Source organism: Tamandua tetradactyla, chromosome 14, assembly GCF_023851605.1.
Source record: "Tamandua tetradactyla isolate mTamTet1 chromosome 14, mTamTet1.pri, whole genome shotgun sequence".
Classification (NCBI taxonomy): domain Eukaryota; kingdom Metazoa; phylum Chordata; class Mammalia; order Pilosa; family Myrmecophagidae; genus Tamandua; species Tamandua tetradactyla.
In genome coordinates this window covers 57,292,398-57,309,290 of record NC_135340.1, presented here as the reverse complement: position 1 = coordinate 57,309,290, position 16,893 = coordinate 57,292,398, and the positions used below count along the sequence as shown (strand labels likewise).

General features: G+C 39.3%; 1 protein-coding gene and 1 pseudogene across 3 annotated transcripts in view; one reads left to right on the top strand and one right to left on the bottom strand.

The window, feature by feature from the left end:
* The window catches only part of TMEM62 (transmembrane protein 62), a 112,286-nt gene that overhangs the window by 87,151 nt on the left and 8,242 nt on the right, over nt 1-16,893 (bottom strand). For all 3 annotated transcript variants that reach the window (XM_077127621.1, XM_077127623.1, XM_077127622.1), the window contains one exon: nt 9,501-9,638. In XM_077127621.1, the coding sequence (XP_076983736.1) occupies nt 9,501-9,567 (67 nt within the window). In that variant the 5' untranslated portion in view covers nt 9,568-9,638. The remainder of the gene's footprint in view (nt 1-9,500; nt 9,639-16,893) is intronic.
* On the top strand, nt 12,162-15,245 carry LOC143655454 (farnesyl pyrophosphate synthase pseudogene; annotated as a pseudogene).

Sequence of the window (16,893 nt, the reverse complement as noted above, 5' to 3'; positions counted from 1 at the left end):
TCGCAGGGTTGTTCTGAGAATCAAAGTGAGTATGTATGAGGACGCCTTTTTAATTACTGTGCTAATGTGATGTGGCTTTCCCTGACCCCTTCTCTTTAGCAATGTACCTCCATAGGTTTTCTATAGATGTAATCTATACGTTTTTTTTTTAAAGTTATTTTTCCCTTAACCTGATTTCATATGACTTGGTTACGTAATATTCCAACATAGTAGTATACTATTCAGCATTAAGTACTGCCAATGGACCAAGCACAGAAGTATATTTAGTCTTTAATTTATCAAACCATCCCCCTATTGCTGAAGTTTTGAATTGTTTATCATTTGTTGTTGTCATGAATAAATGTAAACAGCTGCTTTATTTTTTAACTTCCTCTGAGTTATTTCTTTGTGATACGTTGTCAGTATTGGAATTATGCAAATTTAAATTCATTAAATAGAATGCAAGACACTGATCCAATTTTTTTCCAAGTAGAAAACAAAGAAACCTAAACAAAAGTACTTAAACAGCTACAGCTAATTATTGTAGAAACTGTATGTACAGGAGAGCAATATACAAATAAATTTACTATAAAGAATAGACTCAGCTTCTGGCCTGACAGCATGAGGAGTCCCACTGGGTGGCTCCACAGTGAAACTGGTGAATTATTTTTAAAACCAGCCATATGAAACCTCTGGAAATAGTTCTAAGGGCAAACAGCAAATGAAGAAACATCTATTCAGGAAAGTAAATAAACAATTCAGTGAGAAAGGTAAGAGTCTGTGGTATGTGAACAGAGATTCCCTCCATCCCTCCCCCCTCCCAGCCCAGCAAGGCACAGACTCCACTCCACACTGTTACCGCCAAGAATACAGGGTTTCCTCCTCGCTCCCCTCCCAACAACCAGCTCCCAGAGCTTTCTTCCCAGGAGGACCAGGACTTCGGCATTTCTCATCCTGCCTCCTGCTGCCTGTTGCTGAAGCTGGGCAAGTGCAGTCCAGAGGTGGAGACTCCCTTCTCCACTCAACCTCTACTCCTGGAATGGAGGCTCTACTTTGGGTGTCCTGCAGAGAATACCAGGGCCCTGAAAGCCTTTCTCCAGCGAATGAGGCAGTGTTTCCTTGGCAGGAGAGGCAAGTTGAGAAGACCTATAGTCCCCTCCTCCACCAAATGTTCAGCTTCTAGAGTGGAGGTGTTAACTTAGAGAGAAGCTTGCCATTCTTGCCACCCTAAGCTCCAGAGACTTGGCTCAGAGATTTTGCCCGGGGAGAAATAGCAGGCTGTAAAATAGCTCCTAAACAAATCCCAAAGGAACTGACTTGCAACCAAGCCTGGAGAAGTTTAAACCTAAAACACTCTCAAAAATAGAGGGAGTAGGGTAGGCCATAGTGGCTCAGCAGACAGAGTTCTCACCTGCCATGCCAGAGACCCAGGTTTGATTCCCGATGCCTGCCCATGCAAAAATATATATATAGACATAGGGCCACAGGCAGAAATAAAGAATACGGAAACAGCAAAAGCAAAACATAACAATAAAACTGTGGAGGTTTTGATGAAGGCAATAGATGGAGGTTGGCTCATGGATCTAATGATGATACAGCCTAGACTGTATCTGTAGGCTAGCAAGTATGCAAGAAAGAACCGGAAATAAGACAGGTGGGAGGAGCCTTCCTTGTTACTGGACAAAGGCGGACGATTCTTTTGCCTGATGTGCTCAAATGATCAATTCCTGAGGCACTGGGGTTTCAAAGGGAGAAAAAGTTTATAACTAGGTATGTAGCAGGAGATCAGATGGCCTATTGGCCCAAAATCTGTCTCCCTGAACTGCAGTAATTCTGATAGTTTTATTAGAGAAAAAGATGGGGAGGGTTTAGGATAATGAACACAGTAGCCCCAGATGGTGTAGTTAGAGGTGATTTAATTATTGAGCATGCACAGACTGATTACACGCTTAGTCACAGAACATATGTAAGAAAATTGCTGCCTTAATATGTTGATAAGCATGACCTTTAGTATTATAATGACTTGTAGGTTAAAGTCTAGGCTACTATGCATGTCAAGCAAGTCTCATTTTGGCTAGATCCAGTCTCGGTTATCAACATAACTTTGGACTTGTGGGTTAGTTCTGGGCTGACCTAAGGCCCTTTAGTGATAACAAGACTCTAAAGTTGAAAAACTGGATAAATGGGTACAGATGAAGGTTAATCACAAGGTTTTTACAATCACAGGGGCAGAAGATAAAGGCTATACAATCACTATCAGATTTCAGGTATTTCCCTCTGTCTACTCCAATATACCAGAAAGCAAAAAAGAATATCTATATAATGATTCAGTAATCAAAATCATCCCTTAAATCCTAATTCCTCAGTTACATCCTGGGGTCAGAACAAATATCAAACACTGACCTCAGAAGCAATTCCTTCCAAGGTGCCACAATTTAATTAGATTAATCTGCAGAAAAATTTTTATGCTTCAGATGATTATTGTAAACAATAGAGCAATCAACCAGCAATTAGTGGAGTTTAACAGCTGGGTGAGATCAGGGAAAGAGTGGAAGAGAGCCCTATCAATAACTCTGTCATCCCAGGTTGACTATGGGCACTACTTTCTTAACACTTTGTGTATGTGTGTGTGTGTGTGTGTGTGTGTGTGTGTGAGAGAGAGAGAGAGAGAGAGAGAGAGAGAGAGAGAGAGAGAGAGAGAGAGATACTGACTTCATGAAAATAGTCCAGTGAGTCAATAAACAAATAAACAGCAGCAAGCTCCAGAGAGGGGGTCCATATCCAAAGTTGCCACAGTGGATTACCTAAAATGTCCAGTTCTCAACAAAAAGATTATTCAGATACAAAGAAACAGCAAAATGTGTCACATACACTGGAAAAAAGGCAGGCAACAGAGACTGCTTGTGAGAGTGATGAAATGTCAGATTTGAGAGAAAAAGATGTCAAAGTATCCACTATAAATATGCTCACAGAATTAAAGGAAAGCTTAATTAAAGAAGTAAAGGAAGGAAGGTATGACAATGTTACAAGAAATAGAAAGTTTCAATAAAGGCATAGATTATTTCTGTAACCAAATCCTAGAAAAGACACAGATAAAACTCAGGGAGTTTTGTCTGAAGACCAGATCCTACTTCCCACCTGGCTGAAGAGTCTCCATTAGGTGGGAAAGCAATAAGGAGCAGGGTCTTTAGGCACCTTTAGTTTTCTCAGGTGTTCTTTGTTCTGGTCTCTTCTTGCAGGGTTATTTGGGAAGGCAGTACAAGACAAATGAGCTCCTACCTACTTTGAGACAAGAAGGCTGGGGTCTTCCATAAGATCCATAATAAAAAGCATCCTGTTCTTTGTTAGTGGGGGTAAGGAACAGGGGAACAGATCCACTCTGTTAATTCCACCATCTATCCAGTTTGTCTCCACCTATAGTAACTGAGGTTCCAACATCTATCCAGTTTGTCTCCACCTATAGTAAGTGAGGTTCCACCATCTATCCAGTTTGTCTCCACCTATAGTAACTGAGGTTCTAATTTTTACAAATGCCAGTGTATTTCCTGCAATTTTTCAGGGTCTAACATTGGCCATAGAGTCCCAATTTACTCTCAGTTCCAGTCAAGCTAGTTACTCTGAAATTAACTGATCTTGTTACTTCAAGTGGCCAATAACCTGAGGGTTTAACAAGAGCTGAAGGGTTAACAGCAAAGGGTAGAAAGGTGGGGGACTCCAAGATATTCTGGTTTCCCTGATCTTCAGCCTCATTCAGCCTCATATCTGCTCTTTGGACACAATTTTCTCTTCTCTTTGGTGCTCTCTTTCCTTTAGCTACCTTCTCTAATGTGTATGTTACCATCATTCGGGAATGGGTTTGAGAATCATAATTTATAGTAAAAAATTGTTGGACTTTTGAATGCATTTTTTCAAATAAAAGTTTTTTAAGCAAAAAAATATAAAGGCATAAAAATTAAAAAAAAAAAAGAACCGGTTGAAATTCTGAAGTTGAAAAGTACAATATAAGATCTAAAAACGTCACTATAGGGGCTCAAAACTTCACATGATAAAGGGCATATATGAAAAACCCACAATTAATATCATACTTAATGGTGAAAGACTGAAAGCTTTCCCCCTAAGGTCAGGAAAAAGACAAGGATGCTCAGTGTCACCACGGTTATCAACATTGTACTAGAAATTCTAGACAAGAACAAGTAGGCAAGAAAAAGAAATAAAAAGCACCCAGATTGTAAAGGAAGTGGTAAAACTATCTCTATTTTCAGATGATATGATTCTATATAGAGAAATTTCAAAGAATACATGAGAAAGTTACTACAGCTAATAAATTAATTCAGAAATTTTTGGTGTACAAGATCAATACAGCAAAGTCAGTTGTATTTCTATACACTGGCAATAAGCAATTTGAAAAAGAAATTAAGAAAATTCCATTTGTGATACCATATAAAAGAGTCAAATATCTAGGAATACATTTAACCAAGGATGTAAAAGACTTGTTCACTGAAAATCAAGAAACATTGCTGAAATACATAAAAAACACAAAAATAAATGGAAAGACAACCCATGTTCATGATTGGAAGACTTAATATTGTTAAGATGTTCTAGCTTGTAAGCTGCCAGAATGTGATAGAACAGAAGTGAAACAGCTTTTAAAAAGGGGAATTTATTAAGTTGTAAATTTACAGTTCTAAGGCCATGAAAATGTCCAAATTAAGACAAGGCTATAAAAATGTCCAAATTAAGGCATCCAGGGAAAGATACTGTTCTAGTTTGCTAGCTGCTGGAATGCAATATACCAGAAATGGAATGGCTTTTAAAAGGGAGAATTTAATGAGTTGCAAGTTTACAGTTCTAAGGCCGAGAAAATGTCCCAATTAAAACAAGTCTATAGAAATGTCCAATCAAAGGCATCCAGGGAAAGATACCTTGGTTCAAGAAGGCCGATGAAGTTCAGGGTCTCTCTCTCAAGTGAGACGGCACATGGCAAACAAAGTCAGGGCTTCTCTCTCGGCTGGAAGGGCACATGGCGAATACGGTGTCATCTGCTAGCTTTGTCTCCTGGCTTCCTGTTTCATGAAGCTCCCCAGGAGGCGTTTTCCTTCTTCATCTCCAAAGGTCGCTGGCTGGTGGACTCTCTGCTTCGTCGTGCTGCAGCATTCTCTGCTCTCCCTGAATCTCTCTCTCCAAAATGTTTCCTCTTTTATAGGACTTCAGAAACTAATCAAGACCCACTCAAATGGGTGGAGACATGTCATCCCCTAATCCAGTTTAACAACCATTCTTGACTAAATCACATCAACCAGGGAGATGATCTCATTACAGTTTCAAACATACAGTATTGAATAGAGATTATTCTACCTTTATGAAATGGGATTTATATTAAAACATGGCTTTTCTTAGGGGGCATGCTTCCTTTCAAACCAGCACAGATACCTTGGCTCAAGATGACTGATAATGTTCAAGATTTCTGTTTCAGCTGGAAAGGCACATAGCAATGTCTGCTAGTGTTTTCCCCAGGCTTCTTCAACGGCTTCCCTAGGGCTCTGTCCATTCTGCTGGCGATGTTGGTTCTGTGGGTTTTGTTGGTTCTGGTGGCTCTGTCGGTTCTGGTGGCTCTGTGGGTTCTGGTGGCTCTGTCAATTCTGGTGGCTCTGTCAGTTTTGGTGACTCTAAAACTTTTTCCAAAATGGTTCCTGTCAGGTCTCAGAAAATAATCTTGACATACAAAATGGATTCTGTGGCATGGAGACCCTTCAGCTTTTCTCCCTCAGGAGCTTCTCTGACAGGACCTGATGTGCTCGCAAGATAGATGACCAGGAACGTGCCAATGCCCTATCTGCCAGAGGCCAAACCAGATAACCATGAGCATGAAGTCATGACCTACACCAGCCTGATATCTCCCGGTGATGTCTGAGGCCACATGTCACCCCCCACCCCTCTTGGCATATTTTTTCTTTTAAAACCACAAGCTGTCAGTATGAGAGTTGGAGCCATTTTTCCTTTCCTTTCGCTAGCAGGTTTCGCTGGCTCCCACCTGGCTGCTCTCCCTTTGCTCTCAATCTATTTCTCTCTCTCTCAATAAACCTGCTAAGCTTTGACTCACTGTCTCATCTGGAATCCTTTAACAACCCCGTTCCTAACAGTTCCCTCTTAAAGGACTCCAATAAGCAACCCCACTGTGAACGGGTGGAGATGCATCTCCAAGGAAAACATCAAAAAAAAATTACCACCCACAATTGGGTGGGTTACATCTCCATGGAAACAATCAGAAAGGTTCTGCTCGGCAATACTGAATGAGGATAAAGGACGTGGCTTTTCTGGGGTACATAAGAGTTTCAAACTGGTACAGATGTCAATATTACCCAGAGTGATTTACAGATTCAATATGATCCTGACCAAAATTTCAGTAGCCTTTTTTGCAGAAATGGAAAATCAAATCATCAAATTCATATGAAATGGCAGAGGATAGCAAAAACCATCTTCAAAAAGAAGAACAAAGTTGGAGAATTCACAATTTCAGATTTTAAAACACTTCAAAACTACAGAAATCAAAAGAGTAGACACTGGCATAAGGATAGAACAAATAGACCAATGGGATGGAACTGAGAGTTCAGAAATAAACCCACATATCTATGACCAATTAATCTTTAACATGGACATCAAGTCCGTTTAATGGGGAAAGAATAGTCTCTCCCATTGTACTGGGAAAACTGAATATCCACATGCAAAGGAATGAAATTGGGCCTCTATCTCATATCATAAATGAAAATGGATCAACTCCCTAACTAGAAAAGCAAAGGCCATTATGCTCTTAAAAGAAAACATAGAGGAAAATCTTGAAGACTTGTATTGGTAAATACAATAAATTTAAGATCTGGTGACTTAGATATGACACCAAAACAATAAGCAATAAAAGAATAAGTAAATTGGACTTCATCAAAATTAAAAACTTTTGTATGTCAAAGGGCACTATCAAGAAAGTGAAAAGATAACATGTAGAAGGGAGAAATAGAATAGAATAGATAGAATAAATAAATAAAATAAATAAATAGAATGAGGAAAAGTTTTTAATAAAATAAATAAATAAAATAAATAAATAGAATGAGGAAAAGTTTTTAAGGGGGCAACATATAAAGGATGGGCAGCATTTCTGAATGTGAAAGATTGGGGTTGGGCAGGGAAAAGCATTTTCCATGGGGACCAAAAACATTAAAGTGAGAAAAAGCAGGGCAAATTCAGGGAACAGTGAGAATTTCAGTTTGGCTGGGTCTGGATTAAGCCTAGAGGAACAGTGGTAATTACACCAGACCCTCAGCTTGAGTTACATTGTGGAAGGCCTCTATAAACCCTCAGTGAAGACAACAGTTTTGGTAAGATGGATCTGGCAACAGTGTTGAGAACTGATTAGACAGAGGAGATGTGTGGCAGAAAATCCTTTGGAAGAATACTGCAATAATCCAGGTGGTAGGTAATTTCGAAGACTTGAAGAAGACGGGAAAGTGTAGCACCAAGATCCAAAAGGAAGCATCAGATGTAAAATACTTTGTAAAGTCAGAAGTTACAGAACTTGGCAACTGATTGAATATTGGGGGGAAGAAAGATAGTTAAAAGACCGTACTAGTTACTGAAGGACAAGGGTTATAGTGTGTGTGTGTGGAGAAGTTTATCCATATGAATGAAATAGTTTGTGGTTTTGTTTTGGTTCTGTACCACTAGAAAACTTCTGGATGGCTATTTTAAAGCCAAACTTGGAAGATAAGCTTGAGATGATATAATTTAAAATATAGGCAATGTGGCATATGTAATTTGCATTGGAGGAGGCCTTGGAGGAACCTCAAAAAATAGGTAAGTTACCTTCCAGTTATGGTAAGAGGCTGTGTAATGTCTGGTAGGAACAGACATGCCCATAAGGCATCATGGATAGAGAAACAGTGTTTAAGTTACAAAGGCCAGCATTCTGAATTGCAGATCCTGAATTACTACCAAGCTGCTTCTCTCATAGTAATGTCATATAAAAATCAAATCTGTATTTGGTAAGGAGAGACTTAATTTGAAAGGATTATTGCAAAGTGGGGAAAGTGGCTATTGCAATAGGGGAAAGGGGACTACTGCAATAGGGAGAACTTTCTGACCAAGAGTTAGGCAAAAAGGGGTTTTATTTTGTAGAAGTAGGGAAGTGAGATAAAAGGTTGGCATGATCAGATAGTAGATCTGAGACTATTTTATGCTGAAGCAGTTTTTTTTCTGGAAGGCATCCTTAAAGTTCAGGAGGTTGGAGGAAGGAGAGACATTTACCTGACTTTTGGTTAGAAGATATTTTGTCCCGATTGATCAATGGGGACAAGCAATTCAACTAATTATGAGTCAAAGAATGGGAATGTGAAAGGACTGCGTACAACACTGTAATAGGTAAACAAGAGGGGCTAGGTGAGTCATTCAAGACTTTTGAGGAAGGGTGGATCTTTGAGTAAACCCATTTTCTAAAATACAAAGGATGAAGGGATTTCTTAACCTTTCCTGTTTTCCAGGATCAGGATCACACGGCTCAGGTAGAAACGTAACTTTGCCAGTACTCAAAATGATTAGGAACAAGATTTATTTACTTAATTATAGTTAATGATTCTCCAGGAAATACTGGATAGAACAGCTAGTCAACTACAGTTCTACACAAAAGGTGCCGGCTCTCAGTTCCTGACAGTCAAAGCAGAAAGGTAAATAGATTTATTATTATCTCATAAAGAAAACAGACAGCAATTCACCAAGAAAACAAACTTTCAAAGAATTAAAAGTCATAGGAAAATTTGTCATATGGACATTTACAATGTGTGCTGTGGTCAATAGTTCTAAATTGAACTCATAAACATAATATGTAGAAATTATTTTCACATCACCATTTCTTACACTAACTTTCTTATTCTTATTCTTTTATTTCGGTTTGAAATGATTTCCAAATAAAAATTTTTTAAAAATAAGCACCCTTAAAATTTTATCTTACCATATCTGTGCCAATCCTTACTTTTTATAGGATTATTGATTCTTCTCAGCCCTTCAACTACTTCACTACTTCAAATATAGGTAATGTAGGTCTCTCCCAGATTTTATCCTAGTTGTTTTCTTACTCTGTACACTGTACCCAAGTCATCCTGTTATTCCATAGTTTTAACTATTATCTTCATTCTCTTGGACTCCTATGTCTCCAGTCAGGTCTTTCCCCTAAACTACAGACCTGTACACCCAGCACTTATTAGATGGCTCCAACTGTAGGTTCCAAAGACACATCAAAATCTATTCAAAACTAGCTCATAATCTTCTCTCAAAACTTGTTCTTCTTTTAGGAGTCCTTATTTTAGTGGCTGACATTCAGTAACTCAAGCCAGCAACATGGCTGACATCTTTACTCATCCCTCACATCCAACCAATCTTAGAACCCTGTTAATTCTACTTCCTATATTCCTCTTAAAACTGACTTTTCTAATCCTTCCCCTCTCGCAACTGGTTTAGCTCATTCCCTTGTCATTACTTACCTGAATTTACTCTCCTTTCAGTCTCTGCTCTCTTCAATTCTACACCTTCCCAAAAATTATTCTCCATACCACCTTCACAACTTGAGAGGTTTCTAAAACACACGTGTTCATGTCATTCCCAGAAGCAAGAGATGTTACCTAGTGAACAGGAAAATGTTTCTCTTTGGATAATTGGAGTTTTGATAATCAGTGTATAATCTTAAGCAATTATATACTTTTGTTAGTGGCAATCAGATATTTAAAAAATTAATGTTGAGCAGTTTATATCCGTAGTCCTAAACAAGTGCATTTATATTTTAAAACTTTGGGGAAATTAGAAAAAACATTACAAAGTTACAAAATCAGATTATTATTAGATAACGGATTGTTGGTAAAGGAATCTGCAGAAATCGATGGAAGGATTTGTAATTCTTAAGGAGGAGAATCACACAGTACTGTTTATAGATTCTTGTATACAGGACAGTCTCACAGTTATGTGAAGAATATAAAGTTGATCTTCAAGGGATTGTACTTGTCATTCGTAGTGACATACAATTTAGTCAAGATAAAATTATTTTTAATATTATTAGTCACATCAGTAGAATACTTTTAATAATACGTTTAGACTATGTCTAGGCCTCCTGCATACTATTTCAGAACTTTAATAATTAAGATGATTTAGAGGGACATTAAAGCTTAATATGCACTGATTTAAAGCACTATTATTCTATGTAGATAAAGATAATGATATCTTAAAAAATAGTCTCTTCACTGGCAAGTATCAAACTTAAAAATCAGTCTCATAAAGACAGAATTTGTAGCTATTAATATATCTAATGATCTAATCTTTGTTTAGTCTCTACTAAATTTAAATTAAAGCAGGTAGTGTTTCTCGAAAGAGAATATATCCTTTTCAATGTCCACTTTGAGTACAGATAATTAAACAAACTTGTATTATATTTTAAAGACTTACAAATTAGTCAATTCTCTAATTATAATGATTATCTAAAAGTCAGATAGTAAGATTCTTTTATGTACCAAATTTTAAATTTCTGTTTCAAACTGAGGCAATTAGATAGAGGAGGGTGGGGAAAGTGACTTTAAGACCCATAACAAAAAGTTCCTTTTGGCACACACACACCCCTACTTACCCCTCCTCCCCCCAACACCTAGTCTTCACTCAGGCACTTGAAAAGAACCAATGAAAAGTGCAGTTCATCAATCCTTTATTAGCATAGCCAGAAGGGGAGGGGCCCTCCAAGTCTCTATAATGCAAGGATTCTGATCTCAGACTGCTTCTTCTCCTTTGGAGACTGCCCATGCTCATCTTCCAGTGCGTATCTTCGCTATGCATTAAAGTTTTGAGCTGTACACACCCGCTAGTCTTTGGTTTCTTTGGCTGTACATACTGACTAGCCCTTGAGTTCTTTCCCGTAGCTGAGTCAAGAACGTTCATGGTGTCAGCACCTGCTCAGGGTCTAGACTTCTCTGAGATAATTCTTGACTGCGAGATAATTCTCGGAGAAGTCTAGAGATTGAAAAGGAAAGGCCTGAGCTCTCCAACCAGAAATAACGGCAATTGGGACTAATTCTCTGAACCCTGCAGAGAATTCCTGGAGCTCTAGGACATCCAGTCTGGAACTCCAGGGGCTTTCCGGCGTTCAGCTGGGAATTCCCAGCGTTCTCTGGCATCGAACTTATTAAGCTATTTAGCTGTACACACTGACTAGTCCTTGTGTTCTTTCCTAAGGAACCTCTTTCCCGAGGTTCTTCAGGAAAGAACTCTGAACCCTCACGGCGCCAGCCTTTGGTTGAGATCTTGATTTCTCTGAGAACTTCTGGGGCTGTCTGGCTTCAAAACTATGTGGTTGGAGACATCCATTCCACATTGGCTAAAATTTTAAGAAAAGATCATTTTGTTATAGGGGGAAGCTCGATCTTAGGTCACCATTGCAATGATCACCATTACTAAGTAAAAGAGAGAATGACTATATAATTTTTAGTTTTATCTTCATATTTATCCAAATTCTACCTGCTTACCATTTATTCTCAACTTTCTGAAGAAATTTCCTCTTCTTTTAAAACACAAAATACATTTGTTTTTTCCATAATCTAAGAAAATTCATTTTATCTTTCAAGAACTTGGGACCTGACTGTGACTCTCTTGAGTCTATTCTATGGAGCCAGGAGATGTACCCTCATTAAACAGGAATGACCTGCTCTGAGGAGTTCGACCTGGAAGAGGGACATGAAACTTTTCATTAGTTTGCGCTGCCTCTTGGGGAAGTACTAGTTCAGTGATTATCTGAGGGCAGGGTTTGGGTGGCGCGCTGCTGGAGATTAGACTTTACCTTTTCAAGGTAAAGAGGGTTGTAAGAAGCCCCGATCAATCGGTAGTGTGGCAGCGGTATCCCTGCAGATGGTAAACAACGTTGAGATTTCTATGCCAGCATTGTGCTGCCACACTCCCATTAAGAAGAGACCCTTGAGCATTGCATGCTGGAGGGTTAGTAGCCAGGTGCTGTACATCTGGAGATCAAGGAATGAGGTTAAGGGAGGTGGCCACTGTGGGAGTTGACCTGGGAGGCCAGAAAAGGAGGAGAGTCCCAAACTAAAGGATTGCACATCAAATACCAGGTGCCAGGAGGATTGGGAATCGAACATTAATGCTTAGGGAAGAATATGGAAGTTATTGGGGGCAGAGCCAGGGCTAACAGTGGGAAGGCAGGGACCGAAGCCAAACTTCAAACTGTCTCTGTTCAGGTATAAATCAGGAGCTCTGGAATAGTCCTCCCAACCCAACCCAGGCACTGACAGCATGTGAGGAAAGGCCTGAGCTCTCCAACCAGAAATAATGGCAATTGGGACTAAAGCATGCCCTGAGTTTGAGGAGGAATTTCAACAAGTTTTATTTACAAGAAAATGTTTATTGCCAAGAAAATAAAATGTTGGTCCCAGGTACTCTCCATTCACACCTCCAAAGGAGCCTTTCCAATGCTGGAACTCACTTTTTTGTTACTGAACTCCATATCTCTCTTGACATAGCAATGGTGATTGACATTAGCATCAAGAATACTCCTTAATACTACCTACCTGTAATACAATTATGTTAAAACACTAAATGAAGCTGAATGTGAGAATGATAGAGGGAGGAGGGCTGGGGACATAAATGAAAGCAGAAAGAAAGATAGATGTTAAAGATTGAGATGGTATAATTTAGGAATGCCTAGAGTGCATAATAATAGTGAATAAATGTACAAATTTTAAAAATGTTTTTGCATGAGGAAGAACAAAGGAATGTCATTTTTGCAGGGTGCTGAAAATAGATGGTAATTAATATTTTAAAATGTCACCTTATGTGTGCGACTAAAGCAAAAAATTTGTTACAAAATTTATATTTTGACTAGTGCATTTCCTAATATTACTTATGTAGATAGTTTGATTGAACACCATAAGTACTTGGAATCTCAGGTAGGACATGAGATTTTGTTGGTTTGTCCAGAGTGATGCCCCGATGAATCCCAGAGTGATCTGATCAGTGAGTGGAAAAGTATTTGCAAAGCCCCCTTCGGGGAATGGTGAGAACAGGGAGAAATTCAGCATCCCCAAGTTGAATTCTTGATATTCTCACAAGCAGTGTGGACAACAAAAGCTATAGGCTGAGGAGTAAGGGGTATGGTAGGTATAATCTTTTTTTTCTTTTCTGTGTTCGTTTTATTTCTTTTTCTATTGTCTTTTTATTTTTTTCTGAATTAATGCAAATGTTCTAAGAAATGATGAATATGCAACTATGTGATGATATTGTGAATTACTGATTATATATGATGATGTTTTATTTGGTTTGTTAATTTTTTAAATTAATAAATTTTAAAAAAAGAATACTCCTTTAATAAACCTCCTGCATGCTAACCTGTCTTAAAGTCTGCTTCTTGTGAAATCCAACCTATAACAGCATGATATGTACAATTTCAAAGAACTTGGATTACAGGCATCTGCTTAACTAATCCTTACTAAAAGGTAATCTGATAAAAGTTTATCCTCCTTGCTATTTTGAAACTGTTATGTACCCCAGAAAAGCCATGTTCTTTTAATTCAATCTTGTGGGTACAGACCTTTTGTGGGTGGGACCTTTTGCTTAGATTGTTTCCAAGGTGATGTGACCCACCCAGTTCAAAATGGGTCTTAATTCTTTTACTGGGGTTCTCTATGAAGAGAATAAAGGAAGAAAACATAGAGAGTGCTCAGAGCCAACACAGAGACGAGAGAAATGAAACCCAGAGTTTGACCCAGAGAAGTTGAGAGAGGACCAACAGACACTTAGAAAATACCCCAGGAGAGGGCAGAAGGCCCCATCAGAGCTGAAAGAGCCATTTTCGAAACCAACCTTGGAGAGAAAGCCCAGCAGATGTCACCATGTGCTTTCCCACGTGGCAGAGAACACCCAGACATGATGGGCCTTTCTTGAGAAGGGTTATCCTCTTGTTGATGGCTTCATTCAGACATTTTCATGACCTTAGAATTGTAAATTTATAACCTAATAAATCCCCTTTATAAAAGCCAATCCATTTCTGGTATATTTTGGCAGCTTTAGCAAACTGAAACACTCCTCAAACATATATGCATTTTAATAAGGCCTCAAGCTGAAAACTCTAAGGTCCCTAGGAGGGAATTTCTCATGATGAAACATGATACGTGTATTCCAACCTGGCTTTCAGAGGGCTTGGGTAGGGGCAGCCCAAAGGCCAAAGGACACGTCAGGCACAGAGTTAGGCATGAATTTTATTGGGAATTACTAACAGAAGAGTCTTCTCAATGGCAGTCAGTCGGGAAATGGAAGTCAATGCTCAGCAAAGGGCGGGGGAGTACAAGGGCTTATAAGGGTTTAGGACAAAGGTGTGAGAACAGGGTTTCAGCAGGGTGTCGTGACTCAGGGGGTTGAAGTTTTGCTGTCAATAGTGATCAAGGGAGGGGAGTTTTAATGCTTTGTTTATGACACCAATTGTACATTCCTCCCCTCCCTGAGGAGATGTGATGAGCTTTAATGTATGTCCTGGTCATTGTAGGTGGCTACATGCAGTAACTTATTCTCAATATGGAAGGGCGCCCAGGCCCTGGGTCTCTACAAGGTGCTAGCTTTTAACTTGGCCTTGGAAATTGTTGTGGGACCAATGAGTATTTTGAGTCTATTTTAAAGATCGGTAGACTCTCATCTTATCGCAGCCCTCCTCCCACTCCCTACCCCCAGGGCAATGTGGATCTTGGTAGATTAAGTGAAACGAGGTACAAATCCATTGTCAAGTACAAAAGTTTTCTACTCCTTCTACCTGCCTGTAGATGCTGCCATGTATATGGTGAGCATTGATGGGGGAGAAGGAGTTTGCCAATGCCAAGAAGATCCTTCTGGAGATGGGAGAGTTCTTTAAGATCCAGGATGATTACCTTGACTTTTGGGGGGACCCTAGTGTGATTGGCAAGGTTGACACTGACATCTAAGACAACAAATGCAGTTGGTTGGTGGCTCAGTGTCTGCAATGGGCCTCTCTGGAACAGCACCAGATCCTGCAGGAGAATTACGGGCAGAAGGGGGCTGAGAAGGTGGCCTGGGTGATGATGCTGTACAAGGAGGTGGAGCTGCCAGCTGTCCTTATCCAGTTCGAGGAAGACAGTTACAGCTGCCTTCTGAGACTCATCAAGCAGCATTCAGAGCTCCTGCCCCCTACTATCTTCTTGGGGCTGGCATATAAGATCTTCAAGCAGAAACAGTGACCCAGAAACTATGAGGGTTGGGAGAGGAGGTTCTTAATAAAATAGTCTAACCACCAAAAAAAAAAAAAAAAAGAAAAAGAATTCTGGAAGTTCTGGCAGAAAAGAAGATGCACATGAGCAAGAAACTGGAAATAGGGAGACTAATTAGGAAGGCTACTTTCCACTAATCTGGGTGAGGAATACAAAGGATATGTAGCAGTCAGGAAGAATACGGGTAGGCACCACTATCAACTCACATAAGAAAACATCTCAGAAAAGAAGGGCAGCTGAGACTGCATCACCTAGTGGTTCTCAACTATGACTGCTCATAAAGATCACCTGGGAGAGGTTTAAAAAATACCAATACTAAGTCCCCACCCCTTTCAAATGAAATCAGAATCACTGGAGTGAGACTTGGCATTACAATTTTTAAAAACCTCCCAGTTAATCATAATAATGACATCCAGGGTGAAAGTCTTCCTGGTGATGTGGAAGATGACTCCCAGGGATGAATCTGGCCCTGGTACCATGGGATCAACAATTCCATCCTGACCAAAAGGGGGAAAAGAAGTGTAGCTAATAAAGTATCAGTAGCAGAGAGAGTTCAAATAGAGTCAAGAGGCTACTTTGGAGGTTGCTCTTATGCAAGCTTCAGTTAGACACTGCTACCTACCAACCTGCCAAACCCCAACCAGGACCATTCCAGCCAGTCCTAAAGAACACCTAGGGCAATTTATAAGATTCCACAAGGGTTCCACGCACTAGAGCAACTTACCAGAAATCACAACTTTCAGACAAGTCCCTGGACCAGATAGGTCCTGAAACCTAGAGGGCCCAGCCTCTCCAGAACATCAGATAGCCCCATCTCCCTACCCCGTATTAGTGACAGACTCTTCCGGCATGAAAAAGTTAGAATGGCCATAGCCCAAACACCCCCAAGAGAGGGATGGAAAGATCAAAGGTAATGGGGTTATACAGAGAAGATAGGATTAACAAATGAATATGAATGCTGAATCATTAAACTGATATCTTAGTCTCCAGTATTTTAGAGCAACTAGAAGTAAAAACCTAAAATTGTGGAATTGTAACTCATGTCAAACTCTGAAAACTATTCTACAACTAAATGTGTACTTTGAAATTTATTGCTTTTTTGTACATATGCTATTTTTCACAAAAAAAAGAAAGAAAAAATGTTGATTGCGATGATAAAAAAGTTTAAGCCTTTTAGCCTCCTATGTTCTGGAGCAGCTAGAAGTAAAAATGTGAGCGGATCGTATGGTAGAACGTGACAAATTCTGGGATCTGTCCTGTAACTACTTGTTGAAGAATGCTTTGAAAACTCTTGCTTTTTTTTTTTTTTATCTCTTTGCTTTGTATATATGCTATACTGTACAATAAAAAAGTTAAAAAAAAATACCTCCCAGTTTACCATAATGTGAAGCCAAGGTTGAGAACATCCAGCACAATCCATGAATGAGGAATCTAAGAAGGAGTGCTAAGCATGCCTGCCCTGATTGTGTTATCCTGGGGCATCGAGAGATCTAATCAAAATATATTAGTTGATAGTGCTTCAAACAGTAAAATGGCACCTTCAAAATGCCCTTGTAGCTTGTTTACTCATGAAAGTTACTATGAATGGAAGCTAATTTTTAAAAGTATGTCTTTGGCT